We start from the raw sequence: 22,228 nt of genomic DNA, 5'->3' as shown, positions 1-22,228 counted from the left end.
TTCTGATGCCTTAAATCCATTTTTTACTGTACATAGCTTTTGTACCTGAGAATTGATGCCGTAATAATCTGCATTGGTAGTGAGTTCCACAAGATGAATATAAGAAGCAATTTGTATGCCCCACAAAACATGTCTTCACAGCTAATTTATTGCATTGTAATCTACTTCTGTTTCAGTGAAAAGCAATCACGGATATAGGAAAACAAAGAGATACACTTGTGTTTGGACAAGAAGAATAAATGCAGAAAGTAGTGAAAAATAATTGGCAAAAATTGCTGTGTATGTTGTTTGTATAAATAGTAGACTTAAGGACAAATATGTGGTTTTTCAGTTTAGTAGAATTTCATTTGGCTACAGATACAAAAAAAATACTGAAAATGAAAACCAGGTGGCTGCTCCAACACTCCTTAATTCCTTTTTATATTCCCTTTATGTTTTGTAGCTGTGCAATGGTGGATCTGTGACTGATCTTGTGAAAGGATTTCTGAAGAGAGGCGAAAGGATGAATGAACTTATAATTGCTTACATTTTACGTGAAGCTCTGATGGTAAGATAAGCTTTCAATGAAAGGACAGTCAATATTCAGCTCATACTTTTTTCTTTAAATGAATGAAGATCATGTCCCCACTAACACAGCTCACTATCTTTTATTATAGCAGTGTTTAATGAAATCTAGGCAATGTGTAATTAGCATGGTTCTTTTTAAGCAAGCAAGGTAAATAGCAGGTAATCTGTTCATTTCACTATTAAGAGAATGAAAATTGATTTCTGACCATTGATCAATTTTCTTACTAAATACAGTTCAGCCTCCTATGTTTGGATCCAAACTATTTTTATAGTAAAATAATCCAGATATCTAGCAAATTCAAACCCTGCTACAAGAATTTGGTTCTGCTCATTAGGATCAACTGTCTTTAGTTATCATTTTCTTATAACTGAAATTTTACTTTCTCTGGTGGAATTTAGGTCTTAGTAGTTTTCTTTGAGTTTATGCTCTAAAGGTATTATATGTAGGTTTATAGTGATATTTTTCTGCTGTAATTATAAACTTTCTATTTGTCATAAAGTGGGGCAATGAAAGAATATTTTTTCCTTGTCATATGGCAAGTGGTTTTGCAGTAAGAATGACATCCCTGTGGTTTTGGATTTAAAAAAAAAAGTTTCAAGTATTTTTCATACTTTTCCACTACCTTGTTTCTGCAAATGTAATATGGAGGACAGACCTGTTGTTAAAAGTTCATGTTTACATCTTGCCTTGCAGGGACTTCAGCACTTGCATGAAAACAAAACTATCCACCGTGATATTAAGGGAAATAATATCCTTTTGACCACTGAAGGAGGAGTCAAGCTTGTGGATTTTGGTATGTTATGTTTACTTATATACACAATGTTTTACACCTGAAGTATGGAAAATAGAATAGAGTAAATAAACCAGAAAATATGAACTGTGTTAATTTTTTGTTAAAAATCACTTGGATAACCAATGTTACTTTTGTTAACTTGATAGAAGTTTTAGTAATTTTGGTAAAGCTGTTTCAGTAGCATGGCTAAAAACCAGAAATTATAATATGGTGGTAGTAAGTGCCAAACGCTTTGAGGCACAGAGCAAGTCAAATGGCAAGGTGAGAAAATAGGATTTAAAATAAGGGTGGTGTTCAGTTCCTCCAGGAACCATACATTGGTTCAGTGAAATTAAGAGCTGATAGTAAAAAGCTTCATGGTTTAAATGAGAGCATTTAAAACTTAATAGATATTGTGAAGAATGAGAGAGAGGGCTCCACCTCAGATGCATATACTTCCTTTATTTGAAACGAGCGATATTTGAAGGCAGTAGAGGAGGAAATATTATATAGTTAATCTTCACTTTCTAAAGTCTGGGGAAGACAGATTTTGGCAAATCTAAATCTGAGAATTGGCATTAAAAGGGTCAGTTGAAGCCTGTTAGGCCCAAAAGGATTCCTGAATGCTCCCATCTTTGGTGTCACCACCAAAAGGGAAGAGGAGAGACATGGATAAGTGGATGCAACCTGTTGTTTATCAGCAATACCACAGTCATTTGCTTAAAAGGTTAGGTTTGACTCTAGTTTCATACAAGGGCATTTGCAGTGCTTGTTGTTATGAGCTATTATGTTCAGGTAGAACACTGCCTTCTTATGTTAAAAGTAAATTTATTGGTCACTATTTCACAGCACAGCAGACAATTGTAAATATGTTTAATTCAGCAGATGGAAAATCTTTGTTTTTCCTTTGCCCTCCTATTTTGTTAATGATTCTGATTCAACTGATATATAACAATTGTTTAAACTAATCTTGGGATTTTAACTCTCTTTAGTATAGTATCTTCTGGCCAGTAGGTTGTATTTATGGAACTCTCATGACTTGACACACAAATTCCCAAAACTGTCAGGGTTAGTAATTCTTTTGAAATATCATGTATTTCTTTTACATTCCTCACATAAAATCTTCCATTGGAAAATCTTTGTATTTCCTAAATCATCTGCAATATACTTACTAGTATTTTCTGATAGTCTGGAAGTTTATTGTGAGGCAAAAACCAGTATTTTTGCACACAGGCTTTTAATTTGTAGTGGTAAAAATTTTTAAGGTGCTGGAGGCAATTAGAGGATCAATGCTTCTAAAAATTAAATCGTTTATGCAGATATCAAACTTACAAGCTGTAGGGATGAGGACATGAATTTTTTATTCCCCAGTTATTGCAATCTCCTGATAAGGCTGTAATTGAAAAATAATCTTCAATTCTTGTGGGAAAATTGTGATGCCAAAATATAGGTTAGAACATGCACAAGAAACAAATATACATACACACGCATTTATGTGGACTCAAAAGGGGCCTGTAATAGCTGCAGTCCATCCTCTCAAAGGAATATACAAATGGCACTTTAACTTCGGAGTAGATTGATATTTTCCCTGGCCTTCCCCCACCTCCCCGGGAAGAAAAACAATCTGAAGCCAATAATGAATAGTTTCAGATGGAATAAATTTATAGTCTTCATAAAATCATCATGGAAGATGTACCATTCACCATTCAGGCTGCTGCTTAAGGTATTCAGCTGGGATTTGTGGGATTTGTGTCTTCTACTTAAGGGGATTTAATCCCACATTAATCAGATTCCAAGATCATTTTTTAACTAGGAATGTGAGTTGATGAAAATCTCTCATGTTGGCGTTGCTACAGACTGTTGTACATAAACCTTTATTGGATCAGGGACTTAAACTCAGCCATCTTTTATTATACAAGCTTATAAAATTGTCAGGCTACAGAGTGAGATAGGCATGGAGGTATAGTTTCCTTTTCACCCAGTAAATACTCACGGGAAGCAAAATTTTTGGTTTAGGCTGAACCAATTTTTATATGGGGCAAACAAACACAAAAAATCCCAACCCAAATAATCACATCACCCTTTCTAGCATGCACACAGCTTTTCTGTGTAGAGATGGAACAGAGGCAGGGAGCCAAGGACTCCTTTAACCACCAAACACACATGACCAAGGAAGTGAGCCTTTCCCAAGATAACTTTATCTGCACCATCCTCCTGCATGCTGGATGCTGGTGAGATGTTCCTGAAGAAGCCTTTGCTGTCCTCCCCTGATACTATTTATGGTGGTTTTCTTCTAAACATAAACCCTCTGTCTGAAACACGGGCTTGTGAAGTGCCTTATGGAACACGAAGCTAGAAAAGGACCTATTCTTAGTCTGCGTGTGCTGTGCAATCATTTCACTTTTTTGTCCTCTTTTTAAAGTACATTTAGGAACATTTTAAGAGTCATAAGTGAAAAAAGTTACCTTCTAGTGAATTAAATCGTGTTTGAAAATGGTTTTTTTTTTCCTTCATTGCTTTTGTACTCTTTGAACTTGGTGTATCGTGTTCTGCCATGGTGAGTCCTTCTGCACAGCAGTACAAACTTTTCAGAAGCTTCATTTTGTGACACAATTTATACACATTGCTTTGTGGTCATTGTATCATAGAAATTTATGTATGCTGGGACCATGGTTTCTGAACACTGCACAGTCTGTAATGGATAACCAACACAACACCCTTATGGAGAAGTAAATTACTTTAATTCCCAGTTAACAGCTGGGGATCTGAAACTTTGAGAGACTGAGTTGCTTGAGGTGACACAGAAAATGTAGGGAAAAGCTCTTCCAAAATCCAGGCTAACTCTCTGAATAGTTTGTCTTTCTAGAGGTACTGGCAGTTAAAGAGATAGACTTTGAAAGAATACCACAGTGCCACAGCCATGCCTCACTCAGATTGCTCTGAAGAGTGAAATTTTTTGTTTTCCCTTAAAATTCTGCTGCAATATTGTTTAATCAGCCCAGTAACATTCACGTATCTAAGAAACACCAATCCCAATATGGATTAATGATTAAATCAATTCAAATACCTAAAGGAAGCCTAGAAGAAAGTTGGAGAGAAACTATTTACAAGAACATGTAGGGACAGGACAACAGGGAATGGCTTCAAACTGAAAAAGAGTAAGTTTAGATTAGATAGTAGAAAAAAAAAAATCTTTGCCGTGAGGGTGGTGAGGCACTAGAGCAGTTTGCCCAGAGAAGTTGTGGATGTCCTGTCCCTGGAAGTGTTCAGGGCCAGGCTGGTTGTGCTGGATGGTCCTCTGAGAAACCTGGTGTAGTGAACAATGTCCCTGCTGTGGAAGATGAGTTTGAGCTAGATGATCTTTAAGATCTCTTGCAACCCAGGCCGTTCTGTAAGATCCCACAACAATGCTTCCAGAGCTCAATTGCTTATCAAGGAGCTGTCAGATAAAGTTTTAGTTTAAACTGTCCAAGCCACAAAAATTTTGAAATACTGTTACCAGGGATGCATCCTCTGGCCTTGCATCCATCCAGTATGAAAATTTAGATCAGGAGGAAGAAACAAAATTATTTTTATTTTTTACAGAAAATGAGAACCAGCCAAGGGGATCTACTGTGAGAATGTCCTGTGATCACAGATTCAGTCATTAAAGTCATTAAACTTCTAAATGCATTTATAGTCCATATTTTCTTTGTAAAAGAAGGCTGACTGAAGACAGTTTCACTACCTGAATATTTGTGGGAATTAGCTCCTAAACTGTTCTGATAGAAACCTTTGAGGTAGGATGTTCTGCCTGAGAATTGCAGCAATTAGGCTTCAAGCAAGGAATAGCCTCTACCACATTATATAGTTGTATTATATTCAAGCTGCTATGTTTTCAGTATAAGATAGAGATTTGATAGAAAAATATACATTTACATTAAATTCATTGTAGCACTTTAAAGAGTGACTGCTATGTAATCTGCTGTATAGAAAGAACTGGAGGCAAGTAAGGTGTGAATTAATTTTTTTTTTGATAAATATTCCTAATTATATTCAGTTTCTTATTACCATTCTGTGGAGAAAGTCTTTTTCATCTGTTTCAGAACTTTGGTGGCACACAGCAGATTGATGTTAAAAGGACAGATTTCAAATGAAATTTTAGCCTCTAAAGGGGCAGGAAATTAATGTAATGAAATTTAAAGAAATTAATTTAATGCCAGACACGTTTTGAAAGTCATGTGACAAATTTATCTGCAGCCTTTGCTGCCTAAATATCTAAGTGTCTGATCTTTTTTCATCAGTTAAAAAACTGGCCTGGAGTCACTTGAACACATAGCACACCTCATCTGTAGTCAAACTTAATACATTCATCTGCATTTTGTAATGTGCAACCAATTTCATGGGATACTAAAGGTGTAACATCTGCTTCTGCTGACAAATACTTGCTTCTTTGAATAGTCCCTCTCAATTCAGTTTCTTGTCTTGAAATCAGGATGCTGCACAGGGCCTTTCATGTATTAATGTCACAGCTCTATAATGTGCTGTTTCAAAATGGGAGAAGAGAGATAAAATATTATTAATATTTTTGTTGTTATTACTTTAACTTTGGTCTGAAAAAGTCTGAGTGATTTTTCATTTGAAATTATTTGAAATTATTTCTGAAATCCCTTGCCATTTCAGTGCTTCTGGGAGCTCAAAAGCCAGAGGTTTTCATGCTTATATTTTTTTTTTTTATCAAAGAGGATCCTAGAGGACAAAACTCCCTATCATCAAACTAGACAAGTTGCTGATGTCTCAAAAGCCGTGGAGGAAAGAACCATTTTTCCACTAAAAGCTGTGTGAAACACATACAGTCACATGGCAAAGTGATTCTTTTAGCTAAAAAGAGGAGACTGTAATGCTGATGGAGAACTTTTCTTCAGCTATATTTTTGAGGATTGACCTTTAGGCTGATAGTCTTTACCAAGAGCACAGGTAGCTCATACTTCTTCAGGACTACTGAAACCTGCTCTTCCAGGCTAGAAATATGGCAGGATGAGCAGCTGTTGCCTTGGAAATGCCCAGAAAAAATATAAATTATACTTCCCCACTTAAGAAATGCATATTTTTCCAGCAGCACTGTTTCTTTCTGAAGGCCATGCCTGTCTATGCATCAAACATACTTTCATACCACATGTAATTAGACTTTTGCTGTTACTACCAGGAAAGGTCACTGGGAAAAAAAGTCAGACATCTAGATTGATATTAGAAATATTCAAGTACCCGTAAGGAAAATAAAATGTGGATGGACTCATTAAATCTTTAGAATTCAAGCCTACTTCGAGACACAAGAGATCCCATGATTCCTCATAGTTTGCCCAGTAATGTAACTGTGGGGAAGAGGATATTGAAAAGGGTTGGCACTGTTTATTTTCAGTTTCTCTTTAGGTGTTTTGTTAATAGTACCTAAAACTCTCTATCACTAGAGGCTCTGGATAAGCAATACATAGGAAAGATCTATGTTTTTTAATATGTAAAGGAGGTTCCAGTGGAAAACATGGAAAAAAGGTAATGCAATCTCACTGTTGCTGGGAGATGGTGGAAAAATACAAACTGTGTTGCTGCAGTTAATGGAATGTCTTCAAGTGTTCCTTTAGAACTGTGGATAAATAGGTTGCATAATTAAAATATGTATTGTAATAGTAATGGAATATATAGTGAAGGTAGGGTGATTTTCTTACTTTAAACACACTTAGTTTGCATTTTTCTGCTTTTGTGTTAGTGTTGGATGTAGAAGCTGTGTGTGAATATTGTCTTGGCATTCCAAATGTAGTTTCAGATATCCCACTTTGCATATAGCTAGCACAGTTTTGTCATGGACAGTAGCCAGGGTCAGCTACAGATTTACCCTGAATACAACTCATTGGGGGAAGAATGAATTGGGGTAGGGAATATATATTGCTCTATTTAGACATACTGATATTGCTTTGTTTAATACTTGAACTATTGCTTCTATGTAGTTTGGAAGCTGCACGTAGACAGAGGTCAGCTTTTGTGTTTGGAATGTAATTGGGTTATTATTTTGCTATAGAGAGAATGATTATTCTCCCTTTAAAGCTATTTGAAGTCTTTCAAAGTTAAGGAAAGAAAGAAATCTTAATACTGGCATTCCTAGATGGCCTTATTATTATTCAAAATTTCAATTTGGTGAAACTACTCAATGGCAAGACACTGGTTTAGTAGTGTATTTTTAAATTCATTCTATGTTTACTTTAAAATGTATACAAAATTTCATTTGGGCAATACTAAATGCAAGTATTAATTTCATAATTCAATTGAGTAATTAAAATAAATTCACTGGGTTTTTTTTTTCCTCTAGAAAGAGTTATTCTGCCAACATTGTGTATTGTCTCAGTGGTATACCACTCTTCCTCACAAATTATGGATTGTTAGTAGTGCTTTACCACTACTACTAACCAATTACAATTGATCAACATGAGTTAGAAAGCACAGGTGTTTCTCTTAAGTATTGTTCCATGATATTTATGCCTATTCTGATACAGAAATACAGGCCAAAATATTTAAAATTCTGTAAATGTGCTAAACCAGTTGAATTTTTGAAGTGTAGAGCCAGCAGCTGCTGTAATGACAAAGCAAGGGAAGTAAAATCAGTTACCCTGTACAGCATGTCCAAAACAATGAGCACAGTCTCCATGGAATAATGAATCCATGGTACAACTGCATCTTGATAATTCCATCTCTTTAATTGGTCAGCATTCCTGGTTTTCTGATGCATGAGGGAGCTTTCTGCTGGTCTGGTGGGGGAAAAATCAGCTGAAATCTCTGGTCAGAGGTTGGGCAGGGAACCATGGCACTGGGTGTCTTCCTTTCACCGTGACACATTACCAGCTCTCATGTTGTCTTGCTGTGACACAGTGCTATGGCCATTCCTATCATGACCTAAATGACCATGAATAGCCTTGTTAGAGGCAGTTTGTTGGCTGATCACAGCTCAGCCTGGCAAGTGTCTGGGCCATGTGGCATTGCAGAGGCCAAGAAGGCTCCCAAGGACTGTGCTCAGATTGCACGTGGCACAGGTCAGGCTGCAACGGAGGGAGTCTAGAGCCACCTTGTGCTCAGAGAATAGGTTGAGAAGTCAGTTGTGAGTGATCCGAGTTTGAATGTTGGGGCATTTCAGTTTCTGTCCCTTTTAATATATATCATCATTCCCAGCTTTGCATGTCCTGCTGACATTGAAGAGGAGCTTAGCATGACCTTGAGTAGTGTTCCAAACTTTTGTACATGACTTATTCTGGAGAAGTCAGAATATCCTAGTGTGTCCTTTTGCACTTGCCCTGCATTAGCTATAAATGCTGTCTGAATCATTCTGCAAAAATGAAACAATTAATTAAAATAATTTAATTTGAAAGTATTCAAAAATAATTTTCTTTCTGCCCTTAACTTACTTTAAGCAATGAGTCATAGCAAGACTTGTATTTGTCTTAGTCATTCTAGCATACATCCATAATAAAGCTGTCTGCTTCACTGGTTCAGATCAAAACCAGGCTGTTATTGTGTTGTCATTTCTGCATACCATATAGCATGACATTCACATGTTGCTGCTAAAATGCAGAAGGAGATATGGCAGAAGCTAATAAAAGTAAAAGACTTTAAAGAAAGCTTTCTTCATGAGCAGCTTGTCAAACTGCTTTGCACACAATCAAAGTAACAATTCCAAATTTTTCAACCCAGGGTTAGCAGGGATAAGATGGATTGCATTGACTTGAGCTGTGGAGCTTTTTCATTGTTGAATGTTTAATTCTTTGTTGAAGGCTTAGTCCTGAAAATTTTTTTGGGCCATGTTTGAATGAAAACCTTTGTGCTGTCCAGTAATAAAAAACAGAAATCATGTGGCCAAATGCTATATCCAGGATAAGCTGTTCACTTGGTCTTTCAAATATTTTCTTCTATTAATTCACATAAGGATGTCACTGGTGGCTTAAGCATTAAAGAAGATTGATGCTGAAAGCTGGTGTCAGATGGCAGACACACATGAAGTGTGAAAATAGCCCTTTCTGGCCAGCAAAGACTTCCACTTGGTTTTGTCATGGGTCACAAAACAGTTATCTCTTGAGGTTATTAGAAACTCTCTGGTCTCATCTGTGTATACTCAACTCCATTCATTTTTTACCTGAAGATGGAACCCGGTGACTTATTTATACTGGAGCATTCCAGTCCGGAGGTATTTTAAATATTCTGTTCCAACAGCATAGATGTTTCCAGCTTATCGTAAGAGGAAAACCCTGTCATAGAACAATGAGAAAAATCTCCAGAGTTTTGCTAGCCATACAGAGGGAAAAAACCATCCTTTTTGGATGTCAAAGCAACAGTCAGTTTGAAATGAAAGTATAAGAAAGGCAGCATGTGAGAAGGAGGAATTTCCTCATCATCATACTGCACCAGATTGTGTGTAGCTGTACAAGTCCCTGAGGCTCTAGAGAAGAGTAGTTCTCCTATCCAAGTGCATCTGGCCAATTGTGCAACAGGACAACAAATGTTCCTGTTCATCCCTTTTAGGAAACCAGCTGAAGCCCTGAAGCGTGAGATTTGATTAGAATCATTGGTGGTGTGATGCACTGAACTGGCAGGAGCATGTGGAGGGGAGTCTGGTCACCTGCTCTACTGCAGGCCAGTCTGTATTAAACCCTTTTGTTTAAAAAATATTATATATCTCACAAATGTAGTGAATGTTCTGCCTTTTATTTAGGGCACTGTTTGTCATTTTATTATCGGTATGTGTCTTTTAATGATTCTGTATCAGATTTAGGATTTTAATTATTTTCCTTGTATTCTTAAAAATATCTTTTCTTTGTCTTGAAACCTTGTGGTGAGTTTAAGTCCATGAAAGCCACTGGACTTTCATTTTGTTAACATCCATTTATATTTATATTTAATGCACACTGTATTTGATAGCACAGATTAACTTTTTTATCCCCTTTTACTCCATGTCTCTTGGTTTTGTAGTAAATGCCATGGATTTTTCATCTCTAAGGCAGTTTATATATATAGTCTTCCTGGATACTGAGCTTTTGATCTTTCTGGGCCTTTTGGTTATCTTTTGGATATTTCTATTTCAGTTAAAAATTTGCATCTACAGTGTGTGTTTTCCTGAGGGTTTGGGAAACACTAGTTTTCAGCAGTAAAGCACTATGTACATCAAAATAATACAGAAAGACAGAGAATGTGGACAAAGGACATGGAAAAGCTGGAGGCACTGAATCTCTTCTTTGCCACTTTGTCTTAACTTGTAATCCCAGATCCCTGAGACCAGTGGGGAACTCTGAAGCAAGGCAAATGTACCTTCAGTAAAGGGGGATCAGGTTAGAGAGCATTTAAAAGAATTGGGTGGACACAAGTCCATGGGGCCTGTTGGGATGCACCCAGGAGTGCTGAGGGAACTGGCTGATGTCATTGCAAGATCACTGCCAATAATCTTTGAAATATCTTGGAGATTGAAGGAGATTCCTGAAGCAATGAAGAAAATTATTTTCATTCCAATTGTCAAGAAAGGCAAGAAGGAGGTTTCAGAGAACTACAGTCTGGTCAGTCACATATGATCTCCGTCACAGAAGATGATGGAGCCAATAATCCTGGAAATAATTTCTAAACTATGACAGACAAGAAGGTGATTGGGAGGAGGTGGTATGCATTTATGAAAAGCAAGTCATGCTTCCTCATAACATAACACCTTCCAACATAAAATAGTGCTGAAAATTCTAATACTTTTGACTCATCATTTCAACTTTGTTTCTTATTTCTTTATTTCCATCTTACAGGTCAGAATCAGATTTTTAGTTCTAGACTTAATTTGAGCCCTTATCACTGAGCAGAAGTTCTGAAGCATACTTTTCTCACAACAGTTCACTATTGAGCTGTATAGTCCTGTGCTCTTTTAATTTAAAAGTTTACTTTTGGGTTCAGTTTATAATCTGTAAGGAATTTTGAATATTGAAATATGAAATCAAATTGTTTCACAAAGGTTCTGAATCATCTCTTGTAAAATCATAAAACCCACCATTTGTGTCCTTATGGTCTGTTAACATTTTCTATTAAATGTCTTTCTATTCATGATAAGTAATTAAACCTGGGAGAAGCTCTTTGATCTCCTTTTACAGTCTTAGTGGGGATGCCACTATGTGTGGTTGCACATAATTATATACCTGGTGTGTTGTGATGGTTGCCATTTGGACTACCAGAATTGCCTTGGTTTATTATTGTTCTTTCCCAGTTGTCTTTTGTCATTTCGTAGTATGAAGGAATTGCATGATGGAAGTTTTTCTTAGCATTTTGTATACATTCAGCTGACCTGAAATGTATACACAATGCTAAGGAAAACCTCACCAATGCAACTTGAAATAAGCAAACGAAGAAATCAGTGTCAAGGGTATCAACAATTAGAGAGGAATTGAGTTATAACTCCACCACTGTTGAGAGGGAAGTAGCTACTTCCCTGTCTGCATCCTAACAGGAATAGTAGCTTCTTCTCAAAGTGAAGCTTAAGGTGCTAAAGGAAAACCTGGGACCATTAGGACCTGCTGCCTACAGATCTGCTAAAAAAGGTGGAATTGAGTGATTTATAAAATACTGACGTCACACCTTTGGGCAAAGAGATGTGGAAGGAGAGGCCACTTTTTGCATCATATGACATGGAACAAGAATGACAAAACATACCTGCCAGAGAGCTTAAGGGGAATGCAGTGTGAAACACTGCTGCTGTTTTACATCTGTTTCCCTAGGAGATAAAAAAAGATCGGGAAGTAATTCAAAGCATTTTGGCCTGTTTAGATCTGTAGGTTTAACAGTGTGCGCTGTTTTTGGCCCAGACACTATCTGAAGGAATGATGGAGTTAATGATGTTCTTAATCTGCAGAAAATCACAATGAAGATGCTTTGGTAGTGAAGTGTACACTGAAGGCACAAATAAAGAAGGAAGAAATAGCTAAGGGAGTGAAAGCCCTTGGGGGTAAGGTCAAGGATGTTGTGTATGAATGCAGTCTCCCTGCTGTGTGTCAAATGGGAGATTAGTACAATTTACTAGGGCTGGCCCTTCCTTCACTAGCATCAGGCACTAAAATGGGCAGACTGCTGTCTCAGGACATCATCATAAAGGGATGTTGTACAGCCTCCCAGTTTAGATCATAATGTTGTCAGCTCAGATTGGGCACTGTGAGACAAGTCTTTCCTAATAATAGGGAACTAATTTCTGCCCTGTTTTTCTTTTACTGAGTGCTAAGGTCAGAAGCAGGTGGCTTTACTTGCAAGGTTATTTCAATATGCCTCTTTTCACAATGAAAACCTTGAAAAATACTCATAGTATACTCATAGTTTAAGTGTCCTGATTTTCAGTTTTTATTAGTAAAATGGTGCCTGAAAAAAATAATAAGAAATACAGATGTATGCACAATATTTTCTTTTTGGTGTGTTTTGGTACTACTAATGCACATATTTATAAAGCTCTTAACTTCCATAAGAAAAAATAATTCATGTGTAATAAAACATCATTTTTTGACATATTTTAGATTTTCTTAGGATAATATTTGGCTCATTTTGCAACAAAGCAGTAGTAAATGGGGAGGGGAGGAGCAAGATGGTTTTGTCTGAAAATATGTAGGTTAAAAAAAGTGGCCAGCTGTATGCTTGACTGGTTACTGAAATGCTGGAAGAAATGTTACTAAGTGTGGAATTACATCATCTTTCCTCTATACACAGAAAAAGCCCAAGGAAATATCATTTGTCATAAGACCTACGCTGCATAATCTAAAATGCCACTTTAATGCTGAGAGCAAAAGGATTAAAAAAACCAACCAAACAAAAAGCACACAAAACCCCCAAGAGCCTAAAGAAAGTGGTGAACAATTCAAATTAAATCAGTTTTTTACTGAAATGAAAGAAGGGTGAGGAGAAAAAAATCTTCAGTTCATTTAATAATTACAGTTTAAAGAGGGACAAAAACCAACAGTGCATAGACAGAGAAGACTGAACACATTAATGTACCTATTATATTTTGTTCCTTATCTCTACAGAAAGTTATGATTATTTATAAAATCTGACATTGGAATCATAAAAATATAGTCAGTGTCTTTCTTTGTCTGCAGATCTAATCTCATATCCTTGTCCAAGACTGCAAAAAAAGAGCTTTGCACAGGGGACTCCCACAACATGGAGGAAGGGAGAGTAGCCTCAGCTCCCTCTGAAATCAAGGATCTCACCTAATAATGTCTGTTGGCATCCCTGCAGTGGTTTCAGAGCTGAGGTGATGTGTGACGTGTTTTTCTGAGAGCTCAGAACAGCCACAGACTCTGTGAGCCGGAAGCTGGATCTCAGACAGCTCCTTGAGATGGCAAAAACAAAGCCCCTGCTTAGCTGAGTAGAAGTAGGATTGATGGACTTTGTGCTAAGACTCACATTGTCCTGCTTTCCGTGATGCATAACACTGTGTATTGGACTTTCTGCAGACATAAAGAGAGAAAAAGATGGAACTTTCTCAAGGCTGGTTTAGACTAGAGGGAGGCAGCCACACTGGTTGCATTTATCTCAAAGGAACAGGCAGGGTATTTCTTGCAGTCTTTATTTTCAGATGTTACATACTTTTCTGTGAGAGGCAAATGCAGATATTTAGTGAATCAGAGCTGAACACGTAGCTTTAGAGTGAAAAAACAGATCAAGTTCTCTATGGTTTCTTACCTATATTGAAAAATCCCCAAAACAGCCAAACCCTGCCCAGTGAAAGGTTTAGTTAATATTCTCATTGGATAGTTAATGTGAATTGCTCTTGTTATGAACTGTCTTCAGGCTTTTCAGGGAAGAGAAGATCAAGCATTTTCAAACCAGACAATACAGAGTTGAAACTGGACAGTGGTGCTCACTGGAGCTTCATGTGTTTCAGAACAATGAAATGGAACTCACAGAGTGAAACCAAGTTGTTTTACATTTTAAAGAAAAAGCAAATGTATGTACGAAGGCAAAATAAGTGAGCTCCAATGTCAGTCAGACTGAGGCTGGAGCATGTGTATGTAGAGCACAGGACCTTTCTGGCCATCCATGCATCCATGGCATCAGCTCTTCAGAATATGCCCCTGGTGGACCTCACTGTTGGCCAATACTCAAATCCATAATAGTTTAGGACTTGCTAGCTGGGGGGTTGTTTTTCTCCATGTGTGGACTTCACTGTTGTTTGTGACTCATAAATCCATAATAGTTTAGGGCATGCTGGCTGAGGGGCTGTTTTTTTCCATGTTGTACTGTCCCCTTTGCATGCACTAGAGATATTTTCAACCAGTATACCCTTGTTTTTTAAGGAAGGAAATTGGTGGCAGGCCGCTCAGAATTGTGTTGTAGTCCATCTGAATTTCTAATATTTCAGTGTCTTTTAACTCAAGACGGCAAGGAATCTTTGAACTTCAGAGTTCACTTTCCAACCCTTGGCCTGAAATAGTTAATTCCCTAAACTACAGCTCATATTGCAAAGCTGATTTACAGGATTGTTGCTTTGAGAATGTGCTTTGAGCATGGAGAGACTTCTGCTTTTGTAAGAATTTTTGAGGTTTCACTGTTTTGTTGTTTCTTTTTTATGGCAGAGCAGTTAAGAGAGGAGAATAAGTATCTTTTATAGAGTTAACATGAAATATATATATATATATAAAATGAAACGGAGGGTTAGTGTCAGTAGTGAGCATTAGAAGGCGTGGAAGGTACAGTACTTTTCCACCCTCCCTAAGGTGTTTTACTGCTCTCTTGAAACAGGATGTAGAAAACCTTTAATTAACCAGTCAAAATATATGGAGTCAGATTGCTAATCAAATGCTCATTTGGGATTAAGTCCCGGTCCTGCTGAAGCCACTAGAAAAAAGGATGCAGAGAACCTTTCAGGACTGGGCCTCTCTTTCCAGAGAACTGGAAAGATGTATCTGAGATTCACCTGCGCAGGAAGTTGTAGCATGACAAGACAAGGATGTCACCCTTCAGAAGGGCTGTCTTGGATGGAAACTGCTCTGATGATGGCTTCCCCTCATTCTTCCAGGTGTGTCTGCTCAGCTGACCAGCACTCGTCTCCGTCGGAACACCTCCGTGGGCACCCCGTTCTGGATGGCTCCAGAGGTCAGCTTTCAGAACGTTTTGTCACTGGTACTCGAGCTGCTGTGTTCTGCATTTCTGCTCTTTGTCTTTCTTCCTGGTCCTTTCACCAAATGAAACAGCAATGTCCTTTTAAAAAGTGTTTTAAACCTTTCTGTCTTACATGTTTGCAAGAATTAAGTTAAAACTAGGTTTGTTTTTGAAATTACAAGATTAGAGGCAGGGAGCAAGACTCTGAAATGCTTACTAAAATGTTGAAGGATATAGAGTGCTACTATTGGTACTTTCCAGCCTTTCAAGCTCTGAAACTATAGATATCTCCCCATGGAGGGAAGGAGCCCAGGATGGTACTGTGACACATTATAGCTTCTGTTTTTTGACTTCTGCACCTGGAAAGTTTTTAATACTATATATCCATACTTGCTTCAGCAAGAAATGGAAAAAGTTATTATGAATGAAGAAGATGCACTATGATTCTGTGGAGGTTTTTTCTGACTGAAATTTAAGCATATACAGATACATTTTAAGCTGAGATAGGAAAAATATTTCCTTATAAATAAGCTTATCTACTTAGAGTATTTGTGTGCACACAAACACATGCAAGTACATCTGTTTATAGCACATGAAACTACTCTGTTTATAAATATTTATTTTTATCAACACACTCTGTTCATACACATAGGTCTATCCATATAACTAATGATATACATGTTGGTTTAGATCTGAAATAATCGGATGAAAAATTCTAGATTCATCCAGCATTATGGATAAGCTGAAATGTATTTGAAGGTAAATACTTTGCTGTGATCTAATGAACTTTGTCCAGATCCACTTGACTGGAAATTGGCTGATTTGGTTGAATAAGGACCCAGTAAGAGATAGTGAATGCTTTCCTGATTGTTTCACTTCATAGAGAGAGCAGTATAGTTACATACTTAGCAAAAATAATTCATATAAAGAGTTGTAGGGTTGCTGAGTTTACTTCTACTTCCTCTGTTGTGGGATGCAGTTTATTCAGCTGAAAAAGCCATGGATTTGTACCCTTTCTCCAAGTCAGAGAATATCTGGCTGGAGAATGTGGTGTTCATGGACACCTGCTTTCTCTAGTTCAAAGTTGGAGGGTTTTCAGCAAAAATTGGATGGAGACTTTAGCTTTCTAAATGTGTGTATATCTGTTTGTTTCACTGAGTAATCTGTAAGAGATTCCTCCACCTGTGGGTACGCTCTTAAATCTGGACATTTAACCATTCCTGTCTTTTTCTCCAACAGGTGATTGCCTGTGAGCAGCAGCTAGATAGCTCCTATGATGCTAGATGTGATGCATGGTCTCTGGGTATTACCGCAATAGAGTTGGGAGATGGAGATCCACCTCTTGCTGATTTGCATCCCATGAGGGCACTCTTCAAAATACCAAGGTAATAGCTTAATGTCTTTGTTTGTTAATGGGTTAGACTGAACTTTTCCCCTATAGTTTGCTTTCCAAAAGTTTTTGCTTCCCAAAAGTTTGCTTTCTTCACACTTAGACCGTGTAAGTTTGTGGACTTTCTTTATATTATTTATACTAGGAGGTAGGTTTAAAATACCTTGCCCAGCTTTATTTTCTGCTGGCTCTGCTTTAACCATGTGTACACATTGACAAGTTCAGAGCTGACTTACAGCTGCATTTGAGAAAAAAATCATAGGGCCTTCTCCTGAGTGAGCTGCTGCCACATGAATGCATGGCTTGCTTGAGTCTCATATATTCTGTTACAAAGAATGACATATGGTAGAAATACAGAGTCTGAATATGCCACTGTGGTGAACAGGTCCCATATTTGTCTTCAGGAGTTATCTTCTATCCTTTGTAGCAAAGGTTGTTCCCACACTCACATGCATTTAGGCTTCAGCTTTTCATTAGCATGTGCTGCTTCTGGCAGTTCCAGTGTTGCTGTTCTTGGGCAGTGCAAATAGCAACTTCTTTTGTGTTTTTTGCTTTGAAGCTGAAAATATAAGTACCCGAAGTGCCACTTATGGCATTTCAAAAAACATCATTCTCCAAGTCTGTAGGTAATGATCATACAGTAGTAGTTTCTGGATTTCATCCTAAGAACTGGAGCAGTATCACAGCAGCTGAGCCCCACATAGCATATGTAAGTGCTTAGAGTCCTTTTCAGCCAAGACACCCAAATTAGTTTAAATTACCTTTTGGCTTAAGTAATCTTGGCTGACTTGGCACTGAAGCAGAGTATGAATGGTCTTCCTACCTTTGCTTGCTATGGAAAACGCAGTTGCAAGCTATTGTGGTCAGTCACTGCAGCTAGGACTTCAAAAAAGCTTCTGGCTTATACTCTTTCAAGTACTGGGCACCTTTCTGCCCTGGAGCAAATATAAGATCAATGACCTTTCATTCTGTTTAGTAAAACCTGAGAGTGATAGAGTAAACATTAAGCAGCACTTGAAGAAAAGCAGTTATGGCTGATTGAAAAGAGACAGGAAGTCACCTTGTCTATTGGCTGGTCATTCCTTTTGTCTTCATGACCTTATTCAGTGAAAATGGCATCTCTGAATGGAAGAAGACTGTCAAGACCATTTCAATTAAAATAACTCCTTGAGTAAACAGCTTTAACAATAGAAAAGAAAGCAGTATATGCATTTACAATAGATCTGTATTTAAACCTTCACTTCCGATTATCTTCTGATGAATGAGGAATGATTAATAAAGAACCAATTCCCTGGGACACTTTGTTCAAGAAGTTGATGAATTCTGTCTTTCTGAGAAAACTTAGAATTGCTTTTTAAAATTTCTCCTAAGAGAGTATATTGTTTCAGGCTTGAAAAAAGGAACTTGCCATTACAAGTAAATAGTGAATAATGGGTTGTTAATTTCTTTTTATTGATTTGATTGAAAAAATCACAGTGATTCTTAGCTACACTTGGTAGATTATCTTGATGCTATTTCTCCTTATTAGTTATGTAAAGTAGGAGAGCCAATAAGGCATTGCATCATCTACCCATGCTCTTTTTACCAGTGGAAATCAATATCTTTTTTTGGTGGCCTTCTAAAACTCATTACTCAGCCTGCCTTCACACATTGTTTTTGTCGAGTAGCTTATTAACTTATCACCACACTGACCTTTGCAGGAATCCTCCTCCAACGCTACAGCAGCCTGAACTGTGGTCACCTGAATTCAATGACTTCATTAACAAGTGAGTAACAACTGAGACCACTCTGGTTGAATATGGAACATGTGTAAATGTCATGCATAAAATATCTTTTGTTGAAATCTGTTGCAACTAATACTCTCCCTTAAAAAGCTAGTTAGTAAATCCATTTGACTTCCAAGTGAGGCTCTGTATTTATACATGAAATAGCATTTCAACACCCTTGACATTAAGTTAAAGAATATTTAGTTTTAAAATGCAATAATTAACTTTTTGGACTCATCAATTCTGTGAAGTCATATCAGTTTTCAGTGCAGAGCTGTTTTGATTAAGACAGATACATTTATTATGGAGTCATGAATGAACTCCAGACAAGCATTTCAAAACTTAGCTGCTAACCCTCAATGATCATATGTTTTTTTCTGTCAGTACAGGTGCTTGACTAAAGATTATGAGAAGCGTCCAACAGTATCTACTCTTTTGCAGCATGATTTTATTAAGCAAATTGAAGGAAAAGAAAACGTGCTACAAAGGCAACTCATGGAATTTATTGATGTTCATCAACAAATGGGAGTCACTGAAAAGGCAAGGTAAAAGTAGCCAAAGAGTAGACCAACTGGGTCAATTTTGATACTTCCACTGTTTCAGTATGACTAGCACTCAGAGAAAGATTCAACCCTTATAACTTTAGGTGGCAAAAAATGGAAAGTTTAATATTTGGGGTCCCCTGTACTGCCAATGGAAAGAAAGAGGCGTCATGAGTCACATGTGGGATAAAACAATCTTTGGAAGTGCCTCCCCTTTCTTCTGTGACTCAAGATATAGTCTTAGACCCCAGTTTTTAGAAAGCCAAGGTTAGGTGAAATTAATGTTTGGCATTTTCATACATTTGCATGGTCAGCTAATGTTTTGTTTGAGCAAATATGCTAAAACCAGCTAGTCAGGTTCCTGCAGGAGTTGGATTTTTCTGACTGAAATAAGTGATAGTCCTAGCAGACCATGTTTTGCAAACTTCAAATCTTATGTCTTCTTGAATGGAAACTTTCTTTCTTCCACTAGCATCTGAGTGATATCAATTCTGAACAAATCACTTAACACCTGATGGCTTTTATTTAAAATACTTAAAATGTCTTGGCTCAGTTTTACAATTGAAAAAACTCCATACAGTACATGCATGTATCAGATGTGAGATGTTATAGAATAGTATTGAAGTACTACTGGTGTGACTGCTCAAAAAGCACAATGCTTTTTCTTTTTTTTTTTAAAGGAACATGAAAATTTAAAATATGTTTTGGCATTATCATTTATGTGGAAAAAGCTTGTTAAAATCTGCCACATTTCCTTTCACACATTTAGAGTAACAATATATACAGCAGTCTTCAGTTCTAGTTCTGGAGAATTTTCTATTTAGTCTATGCTTTGAAGATGATAGTAAAAATATATTTCTAAATAATTATGACATTGAAGTTTTTTCAACTTTAACTGGATATGGGAAGAGTAGTGTTTTCTCCTTTCTGACATCACAGTATAAAACTATGCATTTGGCTTACATTTAAGCTTCAGACTGGATTTATGTGCTCTATATATTGCAGACTTGACATTTGCTTAATCAAGAAAGATTCTTGAATTCAAATAAGCTTACTAGATGTCAGTGCTGAGCACTAAACCAGCAGCATAATCCAGGCTTTAAATGGCATTTATTTAAAAAACACAGGGAAATGATATATGGTAAAATAAGTACAAACCACTAGGTTATATTAATTAAAATCTTGTTAACACTTGTGATATTAGTCCTTTTAAAGCCTAAATGATTTGGAAAAAAAGTCAAGCTTCTAGTCAATTAGATATTGTGACCTTTTTTACCCATTTTAGAGAACTCACTTTTGTTTTCATATTCTTTTTTTTTTTAATCCTTTATTTTTTTCATGTAAATGCTGCATAAAGCAAACTACATGAACTTTTTTTGATTCCTGTACATTACAAACATAAAGAAAGTGGCACAATTTGCATGTGTACAGAGCAGTCAAGTGATACAAGAACAGGATGATCTACTGGTATTTTCTCTGTCCTGTTTAAACTGTGTTTTACAAGCTGATAGCTCTTCATGAGAACCAGAATTTAAAGGAATATATTACCAGGTAATGAAGTTACCTATGCTTTTATAGTTGATGAAGTGTAACTTTTATGTCAAATTTCCCAAAGGAAAGCAGAATTTTCTCTTTCAAAATAATAATAAAATTTTAAAAATTACATATTTTCTTATCTGAATCTGTGCAAAAAAAATGTACTCATTTAGTTCAGAGTATCATTTAAATGCCAGGGTTAAACTGAGAATAGCTCATATTTCAGTTTAGCAGTTTAAAATACTAACAAGTAGTATTTCTAACCTAAATGATTTTGTGATTGTGCAATTTTGTGAAATACACTGTTAGACTGACTACAGAACAGCATTTGTGGGTTTTTTTTCTGCTGTGAACAATAAGAGATTATGCAAAGATCTTTAAATTCAGTAGTCATGCTTTTTTAAAAGTCTTTTATTGCTAATCATATGTATCTTCTGACCTTTAATCTGCACAAAGCAAATGGTGTTAAAAGCAAAGTCTGTACAGAAGTACCATGTGAATCTGATTTAGAATCAAGACATAAGCGTTATAGTGACAAGTCCCGTGGAAGAGCTGCTCTTTTCTTGTTTATGCTATTCTGGCACTGTTTTACACTGATCTGTTAGGGTCCTACTCTGAAATTTCTGAACTTTCATCAGCTGCTGGCAACTTTCCTTGTAAAACTTCTTCCTGATCTCAAGCTCACACTATCTCAGTCCCTAATTTGAAGGCATAACTCTCCTCCTTCTTGACAATGGGAGCAACAGTGAGAGACAGGTAGCTTAAGGGATTAAAGATCTTTTCCTTCTACTGAGGGAAGAAATCCTGCTACCTGTATTGTGTTCCAATGGGCATTGGAATATAAAGTCAATAAACTTGGTAATGTTGAGTTAAAGCTGAAAATTAAGAATGCGGTTGTTTTCTTTGTATGTGTTTACTCTCCTCATCAAATTTAATTCATTAATTGCAGTTTTATATTTCAAAAGAAAAAAAAATTAATAGCTGAGGTCCAGCCACTAGGTTTTATTGTGTGCACTATTTCTGTTTTCACTCAAAACCAAGTCACTTTCTTGGCCTTCTTAGCCCATTGGGCTGAGGTGTAATTTTCTGACTGCTTTCTGCAGCGGTAGTCTGTTGATGTGCTTGTGATCTTACCTTGCTGTTTGCTGAATGTGCAGTTGGATACAGCTCAAAAAGAAAAGCTCATTACATTGTGTCATGTTCTCATGGGTTTTTTGCAGAGGGCCTTACCCTCAGATCCGATCCTTGTGCACTGTGTGTGCTCAGGAAGGATGGGAAATCTCTAGGCACAGAGTGGAACCACCCTGAAGTCTCTCCCATTGGCACCATTGTTCCTGAGGTGCTTTCTAACACTGAGGAGTCACTGAGTCATGATGGCCCTCAGAACCTTCCCAGTGTTGTTATTCTAGTGAACAGGAACCAAGGTTTAGGTCCTGCATTGTACTGCATCCTCTCAAGAGATGGAAACAAGAGAAACAACAAGAGGGAGAGAGCCCACCAACCACCTGAGTAATCAGAGAAATCTCAGTT

The 22,228-nt window shown here is 37.0% G+C and overlaps 1 protein-coding gene across 1 annotated transcript in view; it reads left to right on the top strand.

Annotated features, from left to right (window-relative positions):
- MYO3A (myosin IIIA) overlaps positions 1-22,228 on the top strand; it is a 103,278-nt gene that overhangs the window by 21,953 nt on the left and 59,097 nt on the right. Inside the window, exons 3-8 of the mRNA XM_041489108.1 lie at positions 443-547; positions 1,262-1,361; positions 15,382-15,458; positions 16,704-16,849; positions 18,555-18,620; positions 19,010-19,165. Coding sequence (XP_041345042.1) covers positions 443-547; positions 1,262-1,361; positions 15,382-15,458; positions 16,704-16,849; positions 18,555-18,620; positions 19,010-19,165 — 650 coding nt within the window. The remainder of the gene's footprint in view (positions 1-442; positions 548-1,261; positions 1,362-15,381; positions 15,459-16,703; positions 16,850-18,554; positions 18,621-19,009; positions 19,166-22,228) is intronic.

The sequence above is a fragment of the Pyrgilauda ruficollis genome, unplaced genomic scaffold (assembly GCF_017590135.1).
Source record: "Pyrgilauda ruficollis isolate IOZ18807 unplaced genomic scaffold, ASM1759013v1 scaffold12, whole genome shotgun sequence".
In the NCBI taxonomy this organism is placed as follows: Eukaryota; Metazoa; Chordata; class Aves; order Passeriformes; family Passeridae; genus Pyrgilauda; species Pyrgilauda ruficollis.
Note: the sequence above shows the minus strand (reverse complement) of the source record. Positions and strands in the feature narration are given on the sequence as shown.